The sequence below is a fragment of the Eptesicus fuscus genome, chromosome 21 (genome assembly GCF_027574615.1).
Source record: "Eptesicus fuscus isolate TK198812 chromosome 21, DD_ASM_mEF_20220401, whole genome shotgun sequence".
NCBI lineage: Eukaryota > Metazoa > Chordata > Mammalia > Chiroptera > Vespertilionidae > Eptesicus > Eptesicus fuscus.
In genome coordinates this window covers 7,838,321-7,857,667 of record NC_072493.1, presented here as the reverse complement: position 1 = coordinate 7,857,667, position 19,347 = coordinate 7,838,321, and the positions used below count along the sequence as shown (strand labels likewise).

At 54.6% G+C, this 19,347-nt stretch overlaps 2 protein-coding genes across 4 annotated transcripts; one reads left to right on the top strand and one right to left on the bottom strand.

The window, feature by feature from the left end:
• The first annotated feature begins 132 nt into the window (after nt 1-132).
• On the top strand, nt 133-12,871 carry CENPBD1P (Putative CENPB DNA-binding domain-containing protein 1). Of its 2 annotated transcripts, XM_054710329.1 has the most exons (3): nt 133-1,087; nt 11,973-12,067; nt 12,515-12,871. In XM_054710329.1, exons 1-3 carry the CDS (start codon nt 556-558, stop codon nt 12,536-12,538), a joined length of 651 nt encoding a protein of 216 aa, XP_054566304.1. In that variant the 5' UTR covers nt 133-555; the 3' UTR covers nt 12,539-12,871. The 2 variants fall into 2 exon arrangements, with proteins under 2 accessions (XP_054566304.1, XP_054566303.1); XM_054710328.1 differs by lacking the exons at nt 11,973-12,067; nt 12,515-12,871 and having other exon boundaries at nt 145-188; nt 277-2,315.
• Nucleotides 4,938-18,916, bottom strand: DEF8 (differentially expressed in FDCP 8 homolog). 2 transcript variants are annotated; one of them, XM_028143380.2, is made up of 12 exons: nt 18,888-18,916; nt 14,229-14,362; nt 13,851-13,948; nt 12,864-13,013; nt 11,881-12,022; nt 10,474-10,638; nt 9,786-9,913; nt 9,469-9,582; nt 8,293-8,373; nt 7,440-7,580; nt 7,198-7,307; nt 4,938-6,148 (listed from the first exon to the last, which is right to left on the bottom strand). In XM_028143380.2, the coding sequence occupies exons 2-12, from the start codon at nt 14,350-14,352 to the stop codon at nt 6,046-6,048; spliced, it is 1,356 nt and encodes a 451-aa protein (XP_027999181.1). In that variant the 5' UTR covers nt 14,353-14,362; nt 18,888-18,916; the 3' UTR covers nt 4,938-6,045. The 2 variants fall into 2 exon arrangements, with proteins under 2 accessions (XP_027999181.1, XP_054566305.1); XM_054710330.1 differs by lacking the exon at nt 18,888-18,916 and adding an exon at nt 17,271-17,288.
• Between the last annotated feature and the right edge of the window lie 431 nt (nt 18,917-19,347).

The following is a 19,347-nucleotide window of genomic DNA, read 5'->3' as shown; positions in this document are numbered from 1 at the left end:
CGAGTCGGACTAGGTGCTAGGAGGAGCGCTCTTAGACTTATTTTGAATCTGGCATATACAAGGGCACGCACTTCCGGGGTCCTCCATGGGCTGCGGCTCACGTAAGCGAACGCCACTCGCTCCCCACGGGGTGGGCCGCTGCGACTGGCGCGCGGAGGTGTGGAGCAAACGCGTAGCCTGCTGCCCGGGTAACCCTCAGAACGAAGGAACTGCTTCGGTGTGTGCTGTGCAGCGTTATTCCCCGTCACGACTTTTTGTTTGTTCTCTGGACCACAGAAACCCACTCCAGTTTTGATGCGCCTGCAGCTGTGCAGTCCAGGAATTTGGACACCGACGGGCTCCAGAGGCCCTTGCTGCCCGCCGTAGAGTCGAGGATGAAGAGCCTGTTGCTGGGCCACAGAGCTGGGCAAGCCTGTGGTGACCCACATCTCCGGGGAGGCCCACCTGTGTCTCTGCCAGCGGGTTCCCTTTGCCAAGTCCTGCAAGCGAGCCGAGTAAACAAAGGCCCTCTTTCCCCGGAGGCTGCTGTGATTTTATTACATTTTGGAGGCAAACATGCCCGGGAAAAGGCCCCTAAAGGTCATCCCAAATGCCAAAAGGGAACGGAAAGCAATTACCCTCGACGTGAAATTAGAAGTGTTAAGACGATTTGAAGTAGGTGAAAAGCTCAGCCAGATCGCGAAGGCCTTAGACCTTGCTGTCTCTACAGTGGCGACAATCCGAGATAATAAAGAAAAAATAAAACTGAGTTCACAAATAGCTACTCCCTTAAGAGCCTCTCGGTTGACTCGCCATCGAAGTGCAGTCATGGAGACTATGGAGCGACTGCTGCGCGTGTGGCTGGAAGACCAAAGCCAGCGAAACATGCCCCTGAGTGTTGCCATGATTCAGGAGAAGGCTAAGAGTTTGTTTGATGACTTACAGCGTGCACAAGGTGAAAGCTCTCAAAAAGAAACATTTAGTGCAAGTAAAGGGTGGTTTGTGAGATTCAAGGAGCGCCATTGTTTGCCCCACTTCAAGATGAACTGCACAGCTTCTAGCAACAAGGACACATACCTGGAAGTGCTGAAAAGTATTATCGAAGAAGGTGAGTACACCCCCCAGCAAGTTTTTAATGTAGATGAGATAGGGCTTTATTGGAAGAGAATGCCTGAAGGAACGTTTATTTCTGTGGAGGAGAAAGCTCAGCCAGGGTTTAAATCGTCCAAAGATCGTTTGATGCTGCTTCTTGGTGGCAACGCAGCTGGGGACTTTAAGTTGAAGCCCTTATCGGTGTACCACTCAGAAAACCCCAGGGCTCTGAAGGGATACTCCAAACCCAATTTGCCTGTGATTTGGCGCTCAAATAAAAAGGCCTGGGCAACCAGGAGCATTTTTCATGAATGGTTCACGTACTTTTTTTGTCCTGCTGTTGAAAAATACTGTGCCAAAAATAATCTAAGCAACAAAGCATTGCTCATCCTAGACAGTGCACCATGCCACCCAGTAAATCTGAATGATCTATCTGATCATGTAAGAGTGGAATATCTTCATGACAGTACAGCTGACTCCATCCAGCCCATGGGTCAAGGTGTAGCCTCTACCTTCAAAGCTCATTACCTGAGAAGGACTTTTGAGCACATGCTAGAAGCAACAGATGGGGAGGATACAGCTACGATCAGGGAGTTTTGGAGAAACTACAACATCTTGGATGCTGTAGACAACATTGCAATAGCTTGGGAGGCACTCAGGCCAGCAACGATGAACAGTGTGTGGAAGAAAATTTGGCCCCAGTGTGTTCAGTTCCAGAATTTTTCCCAAACGGATAACATTGCACAGCTTCAAAAAAACATTATGACCCTTGCCAAGACTCTGGCTTTTGAAGAGCTTGTGGAAGCTGATGTGGACCAGTTGCTACAGTCACACGAGGATGCTCTCTCTAATGAGGAGCTGATGCAGCTGGAACAGGAGCCAGCAGGAGAGGAGGAGAGTGAAGACACTCAGCCTGTTCTGCGTCAGTTAACCACAGGAGAACTCTCGGCAGCCCTCTCACATTTTGAGGCTGGCTTACAGATCCTTACCAGTAGCAGTCCCAATGATGAGTGGAAACTGAAAGTTTCGAGAGCTATCAGTGGTGCCATAAATTGCTACAGGGAATTGTACAATGAGAAAAAGCGACGCTCAAAGCAGCTATCTTAGGTTGTTTTTCAGTGTGTGTAACCAAAAGTTAAAGCCAGAAGCAACAAAATGACCTCAATGAATGAGGCTCAGCCAAGTCTCTCTGCTTCCAGAGATTTAACATCCCTGAAAACCCTATTTCTGATATATATATATTTTTAATATATTTTATTGATTTTTTACAGAGAGGAAGAGAGAGGGAATAGAGAGCTAGAAACATCGATGAGAGAGAAACATCGACCACCTGCCTCCTGCACACGCCCCACCAGGGATGTGCCCACAACCAAGGTATATGCCCCCGACTGGAATCGAACCCGGGACTCTTCAGTCGGCAGGCCAACGCTCTATTCACTGAGCCAAACCAGTTTCGGCTATTTCTGATATTTAATTTTGACACTTGAATATCAAATTTTGTCATTAAAATTTTATTTAAATATGTACTTTAAAAATTTGCATGAGCCCTGGACAGTGTGGCTCCGTTGGTTGAGTGTCATCTCATGCACTGAAAGGTCACTGGTTCAATTCCCAGTTGGGACACATTCCCAGGTTTTGGGTTCATCAGTTTCAGGCCCTATGGGAAGCAACCAATCAATGCTTCTCTCTCTAAAATCAATAAAAACATTTTTTTGTAAAAAAAAAGATTGCATGCTAGAATACTCATGAAAAAAAAAAAAAACAACTATGAGGAGACCAGCCCTTCTAGACATTAAAACACATTGGGTCTGTAATTAAAGCACTTTAGTAGTCAGAACTGTGGAATAAATTAGAAAGTCCAGAAATAGATAAAGGTAGACTTTTTTAAAAATAGCACATGACAACTTGTTAACCAATGTTAATTTCCTGATGTCTTCTGATAATTGCACCGAGGCCATGTAAGGTAATTTCCTTGGTTGGGAGGAATATACACAAGTATTGAGAGGCAGTGGCGTCCTCTCTGCAACCTACTGTCAGATGGTTCCGAGAAGAATGAACCAAATGGGGCAAATTGTTCACATGTAGGACATCCAGGAGACAGGTACATGAAAATGTTTTTGCAGCGTTTCTGTAAGTCTAAGTCAAAGTAAAAATGTTAATTACTATTTCATAACCTGAAAGGGGGAAAAAGATTGCATCTTCCCACTAATATCCAAAGTAGAGCTTTAGTTATTTGTAGCTGAGGTGTAGTTCAAACCTTTAGGAATAGGGTTGCTGACAGCTTATCTGGATCACAACTGGGTAGAGATGATGAGCAGAGATTTCCGAGGTTCTCTGGGACATAGCCCCTTTGCGATCCTGGTCAAATCTGCAGATTATATCTCTGTAGGAAAGTGAGGTTTGCACATGATTTGCAGTAGGGATGTATGGCTTCCTATAGTCCAAGGGTAATGGGAATAGCCTTGAGTTTCAGTGAGAGCCCTTGTAGTGGGCCCAACAAGATGTAACAGGCACGGGACCTGTGACGTTCTTGTGATGCTGGGTCAGTGAGACAATTCTTCCACCATTAGGACACAGCATTCTCTGCATGCCCTGCTCAGTGACCAGTGACTCCTAGACCCCAAACAGCCCATGAGACAGTCTGCATTCTCATCCATCTCATAGAATAAAGGAGACTGAAGGGAATCCGAGCACTCAGGCCTATGTCTGACACCCACGCCTGAGCTCCTCACCCATCAAGAGTGCTTCTCCCCAAACCAGATTAATGAGACTCAATTGGATGGGGCAGGTTGTGGGCTTTTCCTAGAACCTACAATTGGTTTGCCTGTCAACAAACTCTGACCTGTCCTTGATTCACCACACACAGCAAAGTCTAGAGAACACAGATTTAATGAGACAGTGGCTGCAGCATCGTTCCAGCTGGGTGCTCCTCGTTGCTCCTCTCTAAGGTGCTGGCTGTGCAAACTGGTTCCTCTGTGGGTTCTTGTTCTAGTGCTGTGGACTCAGACCACACGTGATTCTGTTTGGAGACTTGGTCATCCAGAAGGGATAGGTGGGGAAGAGGTGTTGGAGCAGGAGGTAATTGAGGGAGCCAAAATAAATTAAAAAAATAAAAAGCCAACTCTGTCCGACAAATGCCAGCATGCTAACGTTTCTTCTGGACACTGATTCTAACACATAAACTCAGGAATGGCTTATGTCCCCATGACAGAAATGTGCAGCTGTGAGAAAGGTGCAGAGCTGAGGCACCTGCCCTTAACCCATTGTACGCTGTAAGCATCTATAGACGCAAGCGGCGGACCTTCCCCACACGCCAAGCGTGTCTATTAAAAAAAAATGCTTTCCCTAAGTGGCAGCTCTGACCAACTTTAAAATCATTTTTTTGTGAGAAGTTTCAGCTGAAAATATTCAAGAACACCCAAATTGTATTATATTTATTTTTACAATATTCATTGCAAATTGATTTTTTAATTAAATTCAAAATATTGTGGCGTGTGGGGATGGTTTCTGTTTTGGACACGTGGTAGTTAACTGGTTAAACCCTCTGCAACCCTACCAGAGAGGCAGGCTGAGGACCTGCTGTTGACCCCGCCTTGCTTCTCGCTTCTGGCTTCTCGCTGTCACACTGAGGCAGGTCAGAGCAGACAGCAAGAGGATTGCCTAAAGCCGCCACATGACACTGTCTTGAGCACCCCTTGCGTTGGCCAGTGGCCAGAAAGCTGAGCTGACCCTTCTGCTGGCTGAGCCTCTCCTCTTGGGCTTCCTAGTCAAAGGTGATGGCAAACCCAGTGGCTGTGTTCTCTGCCCACCACCACTACCTGTATGTAACAGCCAATCACAGGGCAGGGCAGGAAAGACTCCCCCCCCCCCAGGCCTCCTCTCAAAGGCAGGGTCTCTGATGCATGAAACATCCCTGCAGATGTCGAGGTTGGCTGCAGCTCCCCCATGGAAGCGCTGTGGGCCTCATCCTCCGTCCGGGGTCCTTTGTCAGATGGGGCGTCACACACCTCGTGCTCATCTTCCTTCATTGACTCTAGGCTTCCTGCCTGAACTCACTGGAGCAAATATTCCCAGCACTGGACCTCAGGGTCCCTCAGAAAAGCCCCTGGCTGGTGGTCTTTGAGCTGTCCGGATTCCTCCACAGGCACTGTAGTGGGACAGACGATCTCAGGGGCAAATTTGGTCCCCAGAAATGCCACTCAAACCTACTGGAACCCTGGAACCTCTCCCAGGGCCACACCTGGAGGCAGGACCCCCAGCCACCCAGCTCAGAGCACCAGAGTGAGCCGGGCTAGGCTCAGTCAGGAGCCACGGCTGGTCCACCAGGGGAAGGAGCTCCATGGCCCCTTCCCTCCATGTTGCGTAGAAAGAACCGGTAACCTCTGGACTGGCCCTGTCGATCCCTGTTCTCTGCAGACCTCTAATCTATGGGAGAGAACCGTGGAGGCAGGGCCAGGCCCTTGGGAGACACCTGTAAAGAGCCTCAGCCAGGAACAACCAGGAGACCCCAAAGAGACAAGGGGTGAGGGATGGGAGCCTCCAGGTAGATCCCAGTCATCCACTACAGATAAGTCTCAGGCCAAGGCTGAGGGTGTGCAGCTGGCGTCCACTCCCCGGAAGCCCTCCAGGGTTTTTAGGGTAGCCAAGACCCAGCAGCCTGGCTCCAAGGACATGGGGGGCTCTTCACCATGGGGAAGACGAAAAACCCTCCTCCACTCCCCTGCCCATGGAGCCCTGCAGTGGTAGGGGGCACATCTGGCCCTCACAGCAGCACACCCAGAAAACAGCCAGGCACAGCCCTGAGTCCCAGCAAGACTGGGGGCTGATGGTCTTTGTGGTGCTTTCACCCTCTGGCCCAGTGGGTGAGGTCCAGGGGCTGCCCCCTAGGGGTGTCCAGAGCACAAGAAACACCTTGACTTTGGCAACGACCGGTAGGGTGGGCTCCAGAGAGGCTTGGGAAGGGTGCCCGTGGCTCTAGGCATCCACGTCTGGACCAGGCTCCTGGAAGAGAGACTGCTTCCGCAACATGAGCCGGGCACACTTGGGGCACGTGGTGGAGTTGTCATAGTAGCAATCCCTGGGGATAGTGACAGGCAGACAGGGTCAGACCCTGGGTACAGGGCGGGGCCTCTGATATAAAATGTTAGCAGTGAGTCCTCAAAAGCTTCCCAACTCAGGCTCCCTCTATAGTTGGGGAAACTGAGGCAGTGTCTCCCAAAGGGCACAGCAGGGTTTACCACATGGGCCTGTGACTGGCACCTATTAATGTCTGACGAGGACAGCCTGGCTCGGATCTCTTAGAGTCTCGGGGACCCTACCTGCCCCATCACCACTGTGCACTCTGCCCCGGGCACTGTGGAGGCACAGGGGCCCGTGAGCTAAATTTCTGAAGGGGGCACAGCAGCATTTGACATGTCACACACCATGCAAACGGCTAGCTCAAGGGACTTCACAGCTTCAACATGAACCCTTCCTGTGACAGCAATCCCAGTTGTGCAAAGCTGTGACGTCAGCTGCTGCTGTGACCCAACAGCAGGTGGCAGGAAACAACCACTGTGGGCAGAAGAGGGGGGGTGCTGTCCCATCTGAGGCCACTGTGAGAAGTTGTGCAGGGCCCAGCAGGCAGACTCATATTATTAGTAATTGTGCTTCTTAAACAGTTAAAATACTTCCTTCCAATTTATGTATATTCTTTTCCCAAACATTCAGGAAGTCTTTAATTCATAAATGCTTACGTTGTTTAACCTAAATACTTAATGAACAAAATGTTAGGCATTTCTTTTAGCGTAGAGAAGTTTGAGAAAATATCACTTGGACATTAGAAGTGCCAGGAACTAGATTTAGGAAACCATGGCCTATGCTAGTCCTGAGAGGCCAACCTCAGCCCTGGGGATAGGGAAGCAGGACAGCCGTGGGGCTCACACAGGGGCCCTCCCCAGCCCCACAGGTGTTTGTCCCAGTGGGTCTGGTGATGCAGGCACACGCATCAGGGCCTAACCCCCTATCTAGGATCAAAGCAAAGGGCTTTGAAAAGCAGGCAGCAAAGACCAAGCCCCAAACATCTTCCCCGTCCCTCTCCCTGTGGCTGGGCCCGGGGGGGTGTGGTGTGAGGGGGGGATCACCAACCTGTGGAAGACAGCGGAGCAGTCACTGCACACAGATGTGTGGCTGTCGAAGGGGAACAGCACGTCACCCTCTCTGCAGAGCTCACATACGAAACCCTTGGCCTGGCACCGCTGGGGGGGGGGGGGGGGGGCGGTGGGAGCAAGTCAGAGCTGCTCCAGAGACACCTGAAGCCAGGACACACCGCCCTCCCTGCCCTGGGGGCTGGGTGAGGAGAGATGCCTGGTCCTCAGTGGGGCACCCACCTCACAATCCAGCTTGATGTGCTTGGCGAAGAGCGTGTGGGTCTCGGTGAGCGAGCAGCCCAGGCGGCCCGTGTGCGCGTCCAGGAGGTCCTGGACTGAGTACATCTCATCGTTCTCCACAAAATGCTGCCGGTCCTGGAGCTACGGGTCCAGCAGCCATGACTCCAAGCCCCAGGCTCGCCCTTCCCCCTGCCCACCCACCGTCTGGGTCCCGGGAGCTCGTGGAAGAAACAGGTGTCAGCTCCTCCAGCCACACTGGCCACCTTGTTGCCGCCCACGCACCCCACCTCTGCCTGGCACACAGCTCTTCCTCCGGTCCTGACCCCAACATTCCCATCCCCTTCTCTGCCTGCTCTTGTCCACAGACCTCAGCAACCTCGGGAACAGCTCATTTTTCTTGTATTCCCCCCCTGAAGGGACCCTCTGAGGTGAGGCAAGGATCTTGTTTTGTTCACTGCTCCCCAGTATCTACAAGTGTTTGCCCACAGCAGGCACTCAGTGAGTACTGGCTGAACGAACAGGTAAGCCTTGAAAAGTGTGCTTCCTGGTCCGCCCTGCCCGGGCAGGCCTGCGCCTGGTCCACGTCAGGGAGTCACGTAGCGGCTGCAGGGACGATGCCTGCTTCTCACAGCGCCCCACACACTGATGTGATCAGAGGACACTTTCGGGGTAGAATGCCTGTTTGCTTATGACAGACCTGGTGTTGCCTGGGACAGTGTGGGAGGCCCTCTGCTAAAGGCTGTGGTGCCAACACAAACTGTCGAGCCATCTGAAAAAGACCTGCGCATGACGGGTCCTCATCTGTCTGGCTGTTTCCCACCTGCCCTCACACCTCCCTGGGCGGGCGTCTGACCTGCAGGAGCAGACGCGCTTCCATGGCTTCCTTGCAGGTGATGAAGTATGGCTTCATGAGCAGGATGTCCTGGCGCAGCTTCTGCGGACAAGAGAGGCAGGTGGGACCCTAGGCCAGGGCAGGGCTGCCCCAGGGCACTTCTGTGTGGCCGTGGGGGCCTGGCCCTGTAGGGAGTCGTGTCATCTGACACCCCCCAGGAAGGGCCTTGTTGTGAGTGCTCCGGCCAAGCTCAAGGGCAAAGCACAGCTTCCAGGCCAGCCAGGACCCTGAGGCTCCGTCACCCTGTCACTCTACCCCCCATGTCCGAGAGGGATGCAGAGCCCTCTGCAGCCCAGGTGGCCTTGGTTCTGCCTCAGTCACCTGCCCCGTAAATGGAATCTGATCCTTTCTGACTACCTCCTGGCCTGGCACTGCTGGGCGAGGAGAGATGCCTGGCATCTCTCCCAGCTGTCCCACCAGCCACGTCCCTCCTGAGCACTGGAGCTGGCTGGGCTGACCAGATTGCCACACGTGTAAAAGGCACAGGGAATTAAAAGACGGAGGACAAAAAAATAAAAAGAATGTAGCCACATTAAAAAAGTAAGAAGAAGCTGTTTTATATCTATATCTATATCTATCTATCTATCTATCTATCTATCTATCTATCTATCTATCTAACAGCCTAAGTGACCATTATGGCCTAAGCAACCATTATGACCGAAACGACCAGTGGACCAGTCGCTATGGAGCACACTGACCACCAGGGGGCAGATGCTCAACACAGGAGCTGCCCCCTGGTGGACAGTGTGCTCCCACAGCCAACCCCAGGCTGGCAGGCCCTGGCTGGCAGTTGGCAGCCAGCAGGCCCCAAATGGGACTGAGCGAGGCTGCCCTGATAGGCCCTGATTGCCGGCCAGGCCTAGAGACCCCACCCGTGCACAAATTTCGTGCACCAGGCCTCTAGTGTCTTAATAAGGTATAGTGACTATATTCAAACAATCTTCTGGGTATACTGGGTGAAATAAATACGTTATTCAAAATAACTTTACCAGCTTCTTCTTACTTTTTTAATGTGGCTACTAGAAATTTTCACATTTCCTCTGGGCCTAGAGGACAGCTGACGGGCCAGTAACCTAAGCAGGTGGGTCTCTCCTCTGCTCTCACAACACGGGGTTGCTGCCCCCACCCCCGCCTCACCCGGATTTCCACCAGCTCCTCCACGTAGTTGAACAGCAGAGGGTTGATCTCCCGAAGCCTGAGCACTGGCCGAGACACCATCAGCGCCAAATAACGCAGGCTGCAGCGGGACACCTGGGGGAACGTCAAGGAGTGGCCCCTCCAGCACACACCGGCCCCCCAGGCCCAGCCACGCCCCCACCGCCAGTCAGCACCTGACCATGCCCCTCTCCCCACGACCACGCCCCAGCCCACCTCCCCTCCCCCCCACACCAGGCCTCCTTGAGCCACGCCCCCTCACACACCCCAGGGCCGCACCCCAGCCCTCCCACCCTCACCTTGCGTGGCTCGAAGTCCCAGTTGTGCACCACGCGCGCCGGGATGACCGCCAGGTCGTTCCAGTGGCAGTGGCTGCAGTAGTACTGGCCCGTGTAGTCACACTGCCGGGCCTCACTGGGCACACCCCCTGCAGAGGGGGTGGGTTGTTACAAAGTCCGGGCTACTTTTAGGGTCCCAGCCACACGCATGCGCACAGGGCTTCTGCCGCACATGGTGCCGGTCCCATGGTCCAGCTAAACCCACCACACACAGGAGAAAGAGCCATGGGACATCAGGCAGGTCAGGGCGTCTTACTGCCCTCAATTTTCTCACCAGTAAAATGGGACAATAATAGGACTGCCCGCGAGGACTGCTGAGCGGACCCAATGAATCAACATTCCTACATCTCTAAGGCCTGACAGTGCGTGCCGACAGTGGCTTTCTGTGACAACAGGGCTGCACACGGGAGGCTGAGTGCAGGCCCACCAGCCCCGCGGTACTCCTAGGCGACCTGGGCTGGAACCCCAGTCTGCCTGTACCACCTGGAAAAGTGCCATAGCGGCCCCCGGTCGCTTCCCCGGGAGACAGACGGCACCTGCAGGAGCCATGCTGGCCTAGCCACTGATGTATCCAGTGCTCTCACCCAGATGTTGGCCTGTCACCCTGCCCAGGACAGCTGCCTCCACCTGCCCCTTCCTGGGCACTTACGCAGAGAGATGGGCGCCCGGCACTCGGCACACCGGTAGTCCTGGCTGTCCAGCCCTGCCTCTGGGCAGATGTTGAGCTCGTACTCGGCTTGGTGGCTGACTTTGGAACGCACGCAGGGCTTGGAGATGAGGTTCAAGCACTTGCTGTGACAGCGATAATAACACCCTGGGGGTGGGGGGACCAGTAATATGCCTCTTAGAGGTGGGGGGGGGGGGCGCGGTCCTGCGGCCCAGGCTGACCTTCAGCTGCCAGGAGCCCCAGAGGGGCTACTCGGATTTCCAGGCCAATCCAAGAGCTTCTCACCGCAGGGCCCTTGGCCTGAAGGAGTGTGCACTTTGCCCCTGAACTCCAGATTCGAACCTGCCATTCCCACCTGGACACCTAAAGGGCTTTAAACTGACCTTGTCTGAGTGGAATTAGGCTTTTCCTTACCAAACCCACCCCAGTGTTCCCATCTCAGCCTCAGAAACCTCATCATTCCACCTGCTGAGATGAAAAACTATAAATCCAACTGTTCTCTCATGCACCCGTTTCTAGTCCTTCAGCCAGTTCTTTAGTGACCACTTCTCACCCCCAACCGCCCCACCCTGGTCAGAGTGCCATCTTCCTCCCCCTCTACCTTGCATCCCTCCTTTAGTCCATGCTCAGCTCAGCAGCCAGAGTGACCCTGTTACAACTTAAGTATGTGCGGCACCTGCTGAGGCCACAGCTCACTCACAGGCCCAGCAACCTCTGAGCCCACATCAACCACACCTCCTCTCAGACACAACGCTCCAGCCACGCTGCTCTCTGCTCTTCACTGAGGACACCGCACACACGGACCACAGGGCCTTTGCACAGACACCTCCTGGCAGGAACCTTCTTCCCCAGATATATACCTGGCTTGTCCCTGACCTCCAAGTTTTTGCTTAAATGTCACATGATGCCTTTTCATTCCACCCTAAAGCCACACCCACCCCTCTCCCCGACACATGCTTTTCCCTTTTCTTGTTCTTCTTGACTGTACTCTACTGTCTAACACACCATGTCCTTCGCTTATTATCTGCCTTCCAATGGCGTGTTCTGCAGTGATGGAAGCGTCCCCTCTGCACTTCCCTCCTGTGGCCACTGAGCTCTTGTAATGTGGGTAGTACAACTGAGAAACTAAATATGTACTTTAATTCATTTAAATTTAAGTTTGAATAGCTATGTGTGGCTAGCGGCCATCATACCAAAAACGCAGGTGTGGATGGAGCCTGGTGAAGGCGGGTTTCCCTTATTCATGCTCAGGACTCAGTGAACACCAAGTACATGGTCAAGAATCATGTCACCTGAATACTAGATAACAGCAGCAGACCTGTGAGGTCTCTGCCCTGCCCTGGGGACCTGACTGCCCACCCAGAGGAGCCGGTCTGGGTCCCTGCCCACCTGTACAGGTGTACCAGGTCTGGATGAGCCCCCAGATGATGGTGTTACATTTGTCGCACGTCTGCTTGACACTCTTGCTCTTCTCCTTGTAGAAGCGATGCTCCAGGAGGACTCGAATGTTGGGCTCATCTTCATTGGGGTCCTGGAGAGAGCCCAGGGCGGGGTCACAGGTGAACCGGGGTCACAGGTAAGCCCCCTGACTTACTTCTTCCAGGCATCTCTTGTAACAGATTGAATTTCTCCCAATGTCACCCCTTTTCTCTTTAGCAATGGAACACCCCTGTGATCAGTCAGGCCTGGACCACCTTTTCAGCACCCCTTGCACCTGGGTGCTGCGCCTAGGGCCAAGGATATGTGAGCAGGAGGGACAAGACCTTCTCTGCCCTTCCTCCCTTCTTTTCTGCTGGCTCAGTGCAGCCCAGATGGGAGTGTGGCCACCCAGGGACTGTCAGAGCAACAGGAAAGGAGGACCTGGGGTCCCCATCACCATTACCTGCCACGGGTCCTGGGCCGCCTATGGCATCTCTATGAGTAAAATGACACATCCAAGTCCTTTAAGCCACTGTGGTTTGCAGTCTTTATTACCACAGCCTTATCTACATCCTAATGAATACAGCACTTTCCCAATTCCCAGGGACTCACGGGCCAGTGCAGCTAGGCCAGATGCATGGACTCCAGGACGACATTATAGACATGGTTTTTGGCTGCCAGGATCCATCACCCCGACCTTGTCACCTTCAGGAAGCCCCGCCTCCCAATCTGAGTCCCGTGGTTCAAGGTGGGACTTACTTCACCGGCTGGCTACAGTAGGTGGGCACATGACCCAGGACTGGCCACTTAAGATCAGACTGATGGAGAAGGAGTCTGCACATGGACCGAGAGCCCATCTCTCTACCTGCCCTCCTGCTAGCCTCTGCCAGCCCAGGCCTCCCGACTTCCACTCAGTTCCAGCTGCCTCCCTGGTGGGCTGGCCCGGCACCTGCCTTTAGTTCCTGGAGCTTCAGCCGGAGGTGGATGAGCCGCACGACGGCGTCCTTCTGCCGCTCTGACTGCTCCGGCAGCTCCAGGATCACCTGCTTGCACTCCTCGATGGCCTGCCGCAGCTGCTGGATGTCAGAGGCCAGGAACAGACCCTGGGGGGACACACCAGTCACATGGCTGCCCACGGTCTCCCGTCCACGCCAGACCCACCCTCATGGACAGGTAGGCCCAGAGCAGACCTTGCTCAAGGCTCAGGGAAGGTAGCAGCCCAGCAGGAACCGCCCACACCACCTGCCCCCCAGCTGGACCCATCTACCCACAGGCCTCTGAAGACCTCATTCAGGATGTTTTTCAAAATACAACTTCCTTCTTTTAGAAATTCGCTCGCTTCTCTGGCCATGTTATTTCACTAAAGCTGGGGAAATGACACTCGCCTGTCATCAAGGAGAGGAAGTGGCTTCTGGCTTAATCGCCAGGCCCAGAGACAGCCTAGCCCACCGCCCCCCGCAGTCCAGCACCTCACAGTGACCAAGCAAACCATGCAACAAAACATACAACAGACGAGAGTGGCCATCCCAGCTGCGTGGCTGGTGGGGGTTGTGGGCAGGGAGTTTCCCTCTCTCCCGCCCGCCCCCCCTCCCCCCGCAGATGTCTGCGGAACCCCAGATAAAGTCAGTCCTCACATTTGCTTCACAAGAAGCCAGAGTGCAGGGAGAGGAACAGCCCTACATGAGAATAGCAGCCCCAAACCCATTTCCCAGGTCCAGCCCTCCAATGGTTTTTGCTGATGGGTGTTAGGTGTTGCATGGGCCTCAGATGTAAAGAACCTTAGCTGAGATGCACATGACCCCTCTGCCTGCGGGTTAGGGGACAAGAAAATATCTGGCTCCTTACGCCTTGGGTGCTCACCAGTGTATCCCCACCCCCACCCCCAACCACACACACACACACACACACACACACACACACACACACACCCTGAACCTTACCACGGGGCGGGAGAAGTGGTCCTCAGACAGACCGAGATCCATCACGCGCTCGGCACAGTGGAACTCCGGCTCCCCAGGGGCCAGCTCAGGCAGGGTCTCTGGAGTGAGCAAGTGCAGGTGTGGAAGGCAACAGAGAGAAGTCAGTCTGCCTTTTCTTAGCGGAAAGCTGGGTAGCTGGGGGTCAGAGGGGCCCCTGAGGTTCAGGGAGCCCACAGGAGGTGCTGAGGGGAGCCTGGCCCTGCCCCATTTGCAAAGGAACGTGTGGAGAGAAGGAAGCTCCGGGGGGAAGCCAGCATCTTTCACCAGGGAGGGCGGGTGGGTGCTGGTGTGAGGGTCACACTGCCCACCCAGACCTCCTCCCCACCCCCCGGCACCCACCTTCAGAAGCGATGTCTGGGGCCTCCTCACCAGCCCTCTGCTCATGCTGCCTTGCCCCACGCTGCTTGTTGAAGGGGTTGAGGTGGGCCTGCCGGAACCGGGCCAACTTCTCATCATATTCCATAGCATCGCACCTGCAGGGCAGGGCAAGGCAGAGGCAGAGGTGAGCAGACAGCTTCCAGATCACCCGTCCCGACCCCTCTCTGCATTTCGGGGGTTTCAGAGGGATGCCTGGCCTCCTTCACTCTCCATGGTGATCCGGGTGGAGGCCCACACACCACAGCCTCCACCCTCAGCTAGGCCCAAACCAGCTCAGCCCCTCACCCAGGCCTCCTGGCGGTCCCCTCAGTAGGAGTGGTGGCATCCAACACACTCCCAATACTCACAGGCAGGGACAGGAGGACGTGACCTATCCCAGGTGCCCTGCAGGACAGCCTCCCAGCAGAGTCCTCTGGCCTCATTTAGTTCCAGTCCAGCCCCACCCTCACTGTCCGCTGAGAGGGCTCACTGCCCCCATGACACACACCCACCAGGACTCAGTTCCTCACTCCTGGTCCACAAACAGCTACTTCTTCTCCATCAGACCACCCCAAACCACAGCCCCGACCACAGCTCCGTGATGACCGCCAGAGCACGGTACTGGAAACCCTGGAGCCAATCTCTGCCACCTGCACGAGGCCTTGGGCAGGGCCCTTCCATGGCCTGGGTCCCGCTGACACTCCACGTGGCCTGCGTCAGTGGCCTCAGACCTTGGGATCCCAGGAAAGAGGCAGGAAGTGCCTACGTCACTGCCTGCACTGCTTCCCCGCCCGCCCTCGGCCCCGCCCCCTGAGAGCTCAGCAAACTGGACACAGGCTGCTATGGCTCCCAGAGAGGCAGGGGCTTTGGCTGGGGGCAGTTGACATCCAGGTCCCCACACCTAACTAGCTGGGCCACATTCCTTGTCCTCCAGGGAGAAATGAATCTACAGGAAGTAGAGTGTTAAGAAAAAGATTAGTACTAAGTGCCTGGGTGTGGGTTATGCTTTCTCTACACCCGTTTACAGTCAGAGGTAATTCCTAATTATAAATGACAATCCATCCTAGCCGGTTTGGCTCAGTGGATACAGCGTCGGCCTGAAGACTGTAGGATCCGGGTTCAGTTCCAGTCAGGGCACATGCCCAGGTTTCGGGCTCAATCCCCAGTAGGGGGCGTGCAGGAGGCAGCTGATGAATGATTCCCTCTCATCACAGATGTTTCTATCTCTCTCTCCCTCTCCCTTCCTCTTTGAAATCAATAAAAATATATATATGTTTTTTAAAAAGACAATCCCATGATTCTTACCTGCCCTCCTCCAAGAAAGAGAACTGAGCACAGAGGGGACAGCCCTACCCAGGGTCGCCCCCACCCTGCCCACTGCACCGTCAGGAACCCACCACCACCTCTGGGACCTGTTTTCCTGTCTGACCTCTGTGGTGGAATGTGGGCTGGCAGCTCCAGTCTGGCAGAGCCTAGCACCACTGACTGTCGGCCCCCAGGTCAGGACAGGGGAGGCCCAGGTGCATGGGCTCAAGCCCCCTCTCCTATTACCTGACGGCTTTAAGCAGCTCACACAGGGTGTTTAGACCCCGATGCCCAGTGACACGCCCCCCACCCTCCATGGCAGGTGCCAGTGTCCCAAAAAAGCACCCTCACCCTCCTTCCTGGGGTGACAAAGAGTCTCTGCTGGACCAGACTCTATTCAGGCTCCTGAACGTCTCCCAGGCCCATCTGTGCCCTTCTTGTGAAGTCAGTCTTGGCAAATATCCTGCTAAGTTAGTAAGTCAGTTTGGCAAGAGTCCCTCACCCTCACATCTGATTGGGGTCCTCGTTCCTCTCCCCACCCCTGCCCCCGCCTCAGCTTTCAGAGATGTTAGGTCCATTTAACCAGAATCCCCTGTACCCTCGACGTTACCGCTTAGCAATTTTTCATCCGCTGACCCCGTCCTGCCCCTGGCTATAAGCCAAGTGGCCAATGCTGTATTCAGAGTTCAGTTCCATACAGAGGTTTCTATCCCCTATTGCAATCCTCCTGAATAAAATATGTTTCTACTGTTTTAGCAACAGTACAGGTCTGGTTTTATGTTGATAGTGAGGAACCCTGGTGTGTTTTTTAATTTTTTTTATTTGTATTGATTTCAGAGAGGATGGGAGAGATAGGAACATCAATGATGAGGGAGAATCATTGATCAGCTGCCTCCTGCACACCCCACACTGGGGATCGAGCCTGCAACCCAGGCATGTGCCTTTGACCGGAATCGAACCTGGAACCCTTCAGTCCACAGGCTGACACTCGATCCACTGAGCCAAACCGGCTAGGGTGGGAACCCTGGTTTTCATCTTATCACATGATTTCCCAGCAGCTAGATGTTGTCATGTGACTATGTTCTGACCAATAGGATGTAAACAGAAAGCTCTCCTGAGACTTCTGGGAATTGTTCTTAAAAGGAGGGTGCCCCTCTTCCTCTCTCCCGGCCTCTTGTTGTCTGATGGGATGCAGACGTAAGGGGTGGAGCTGGAGCAGCCACCTTGGGTTGTGACACAAAAGCCCTGTATTGCTCACCCTGGGTCTTCATTAAAATGAGAAAGAAACAAACTTGTTTAAAGCACTGCTATTGGGAGGGGGATTTCTGTCTTTTGTGGCCAGAAGAGATCCTAACCTATCACCCCAGCATCCTTCTAGAAATCACACAAATTGGCCTTATTCAAATCCCAGCTCTGCGAGCGCCTCACTGTGTGACCTTGGGCAAATGCCTAAACCTTTGCTTTCAAGTTCTCATGTTTTAAATGGGGATAATAATGGTGCCCACTGTATAGTGTTGCTGTTACGATTAAATCAGTTAAATCAGGTTCTGAGCACCCTGGTCAGCACATAGTAAGCATCCCGTAGATACAGGGTAACACTTAACCATGGGCACTATTATTATCAAGAAGCAGACAGACCTGATTTACACCCTGCCTCTCCCAGCGATGAGCTATGTGACCCCATTTTCTTGTCATAAATAAATAAGGGAGCATGCCTACCTCCTGGGGTGGGTGGCAGGACTGAGTACTTGTATACGGCGGAGAAGTACTGTCCAGAGTTGCTGCTGAACAGATGGACACTGCCATCACGTGCCGACAGCCCGCCCCAGAGGTCTGTGCCTGGAGACCTCACAGAATTTAAAATACGGCCAGAGGAGCCCTGGCCACGGGTCAGGGTGCGTGCCGGGAGGCAACAGATCAATGTTCTCTCTCTCTACCACTCCCTTCCTCTCTCTCTAAAAACAGCAACAACAAAAACATATTAAAAATAGGTATGGCTAGAGGAACTCAAAGGCAGGATCAATTCAGCTCTGCCCAGCAGCTCTCATTGGCTGCCAGCCCCCTGCAAAAAGCTCTTTCATTCACCTCCGCGTGGGCGGTGCCAGTCCCAGGCCTGGCACAGAGGCCCTGGATAAATCAATGAGTGGGGTGACTTCACCTCTCTCGGCCTCAATCTCCCTTCTGACAAGTTGAAGAATCCCATTTCTCTCTGGGCTCCCAGGGGTGGACAGACGATGTTCTCACACGGGGGACCAGGAACACCAGCTACCCCACTGCCCACCAGGGTCACCCCACAGAGAGCTCAGCCCTCACAGAGGAACAGTCCGGAAGGCAGAGACTGGGAAGAATAAAGAAACCGGCCACCCTGGGACTACCTCCTCCGGAGAGTGCCCCTCTCGTGGGGGCAGAGGGCTCCCTGACGAGCAGTGAAAGGAAACCGAGGAATAAAGCCCAGGGCTCCCGGGTGCTGAGGGACCCCAGGCTGAGACTCTGACGCTCCCACCGTGACTGAACATGTCCTGCCTGTGGCTGGAACACCGAGGCCCTTATCACCCCAGCCACCCCCGGAGGTCCCCAGCATTCCTCCCGGAGAGGGAAGGTCTCCATCCATCCTATCTGCTCACACCTTGAAGGAGGCGTGCCAGGATCCCGCAGGGAGCAGCAGCAGGGTCACTGTCCCTTTAAGGATTGTTTGTCCCTGAAGCTGGGTAGGGTGGCCACCTCCGGCCTCAGGGACCCGGCCACCCCCAAATGGTACCTCCTCTACTTTCACTCCAAACAACAGGCATACACTCGGGGGACCCTCACTAACCAGCTCTCATAGGGGCAGGTCTGTTTCATTCCCCCGCCCCACCCATTTGATAGGTGAGGAAACTGAGGCTCGGAGTGGCCCAGCCTCCGCGGAGGGTGGCACAACCATGCGGGTCCCTAGGGCCTTACGAATCTCACTGACAGCGAGTGTTGACAGCCGGAAGCAGTGACAGGCAGTGACAGTGTCACGGGCGCGGGGGGGGGGGGCATTCCCCGTCTGGGGTGCTAATCCCTGCCCCAGCGTGTGAGGGACAGCCGAGGCCACCAACACCCCCTGCGCCCGGGTGAGGACCGGAAGGCAGGCGTCCCGACCCGGCGGGTCTGAACCCTCCTGGGCGCGGGCGGGCGCCTTGGGCGAGATCCCTCACCCCCTGCGTCCTCGGTGACCGCGTCGGGAAAAGGGGCTGCCCCAGCTCCAAAAGCGGCAGGCCGAGTGGGCACCCGAGGGCCGGGAGCCCCGGTTCCCTCCACCACCGGCACCCCCCGCCCTCACCGACCCTCCTGGGCTCCCCCTCCGCCGCTCACCTGACCGCCGCCGCCCTGGCTACATTGTATCCCGCCCGCCCTCCGCGCTACATTGTATCCGGCCGCCGCCCGCTGCTGCCGCCTGTGGCCCGGAGGCTCATGGCACGCGCGCCCGTCCTCGCCACGTCCCCCTTGGGGAAATGGGTGATACTTTATCTCGATACTTTATCTCGCCTGTTGAAGATGGTAAGGCCAGGCAAGGGTGGCGAGGGGCTGCATAAATCTAATCCACAACACTTTTGAAAAATTGGTGGCTTTTCTCTTTCTTAAACCCCAGGGGTTGAGCGGAGTAAAAGGAATAGGGAATGAGGGGCAAGCAGCAGCCCCTGCGCGCTGGTCCACCTGCCGACCCTAGGTGGGGTTCAGAGCTGTCGATCTACACGTTTTACAGAGGAGGAAACTGGGGCTCAGTGGAGGATGGGGGTGGTGGTGGTGCTGAAGCCAGTGTTCCCCGTCTCTG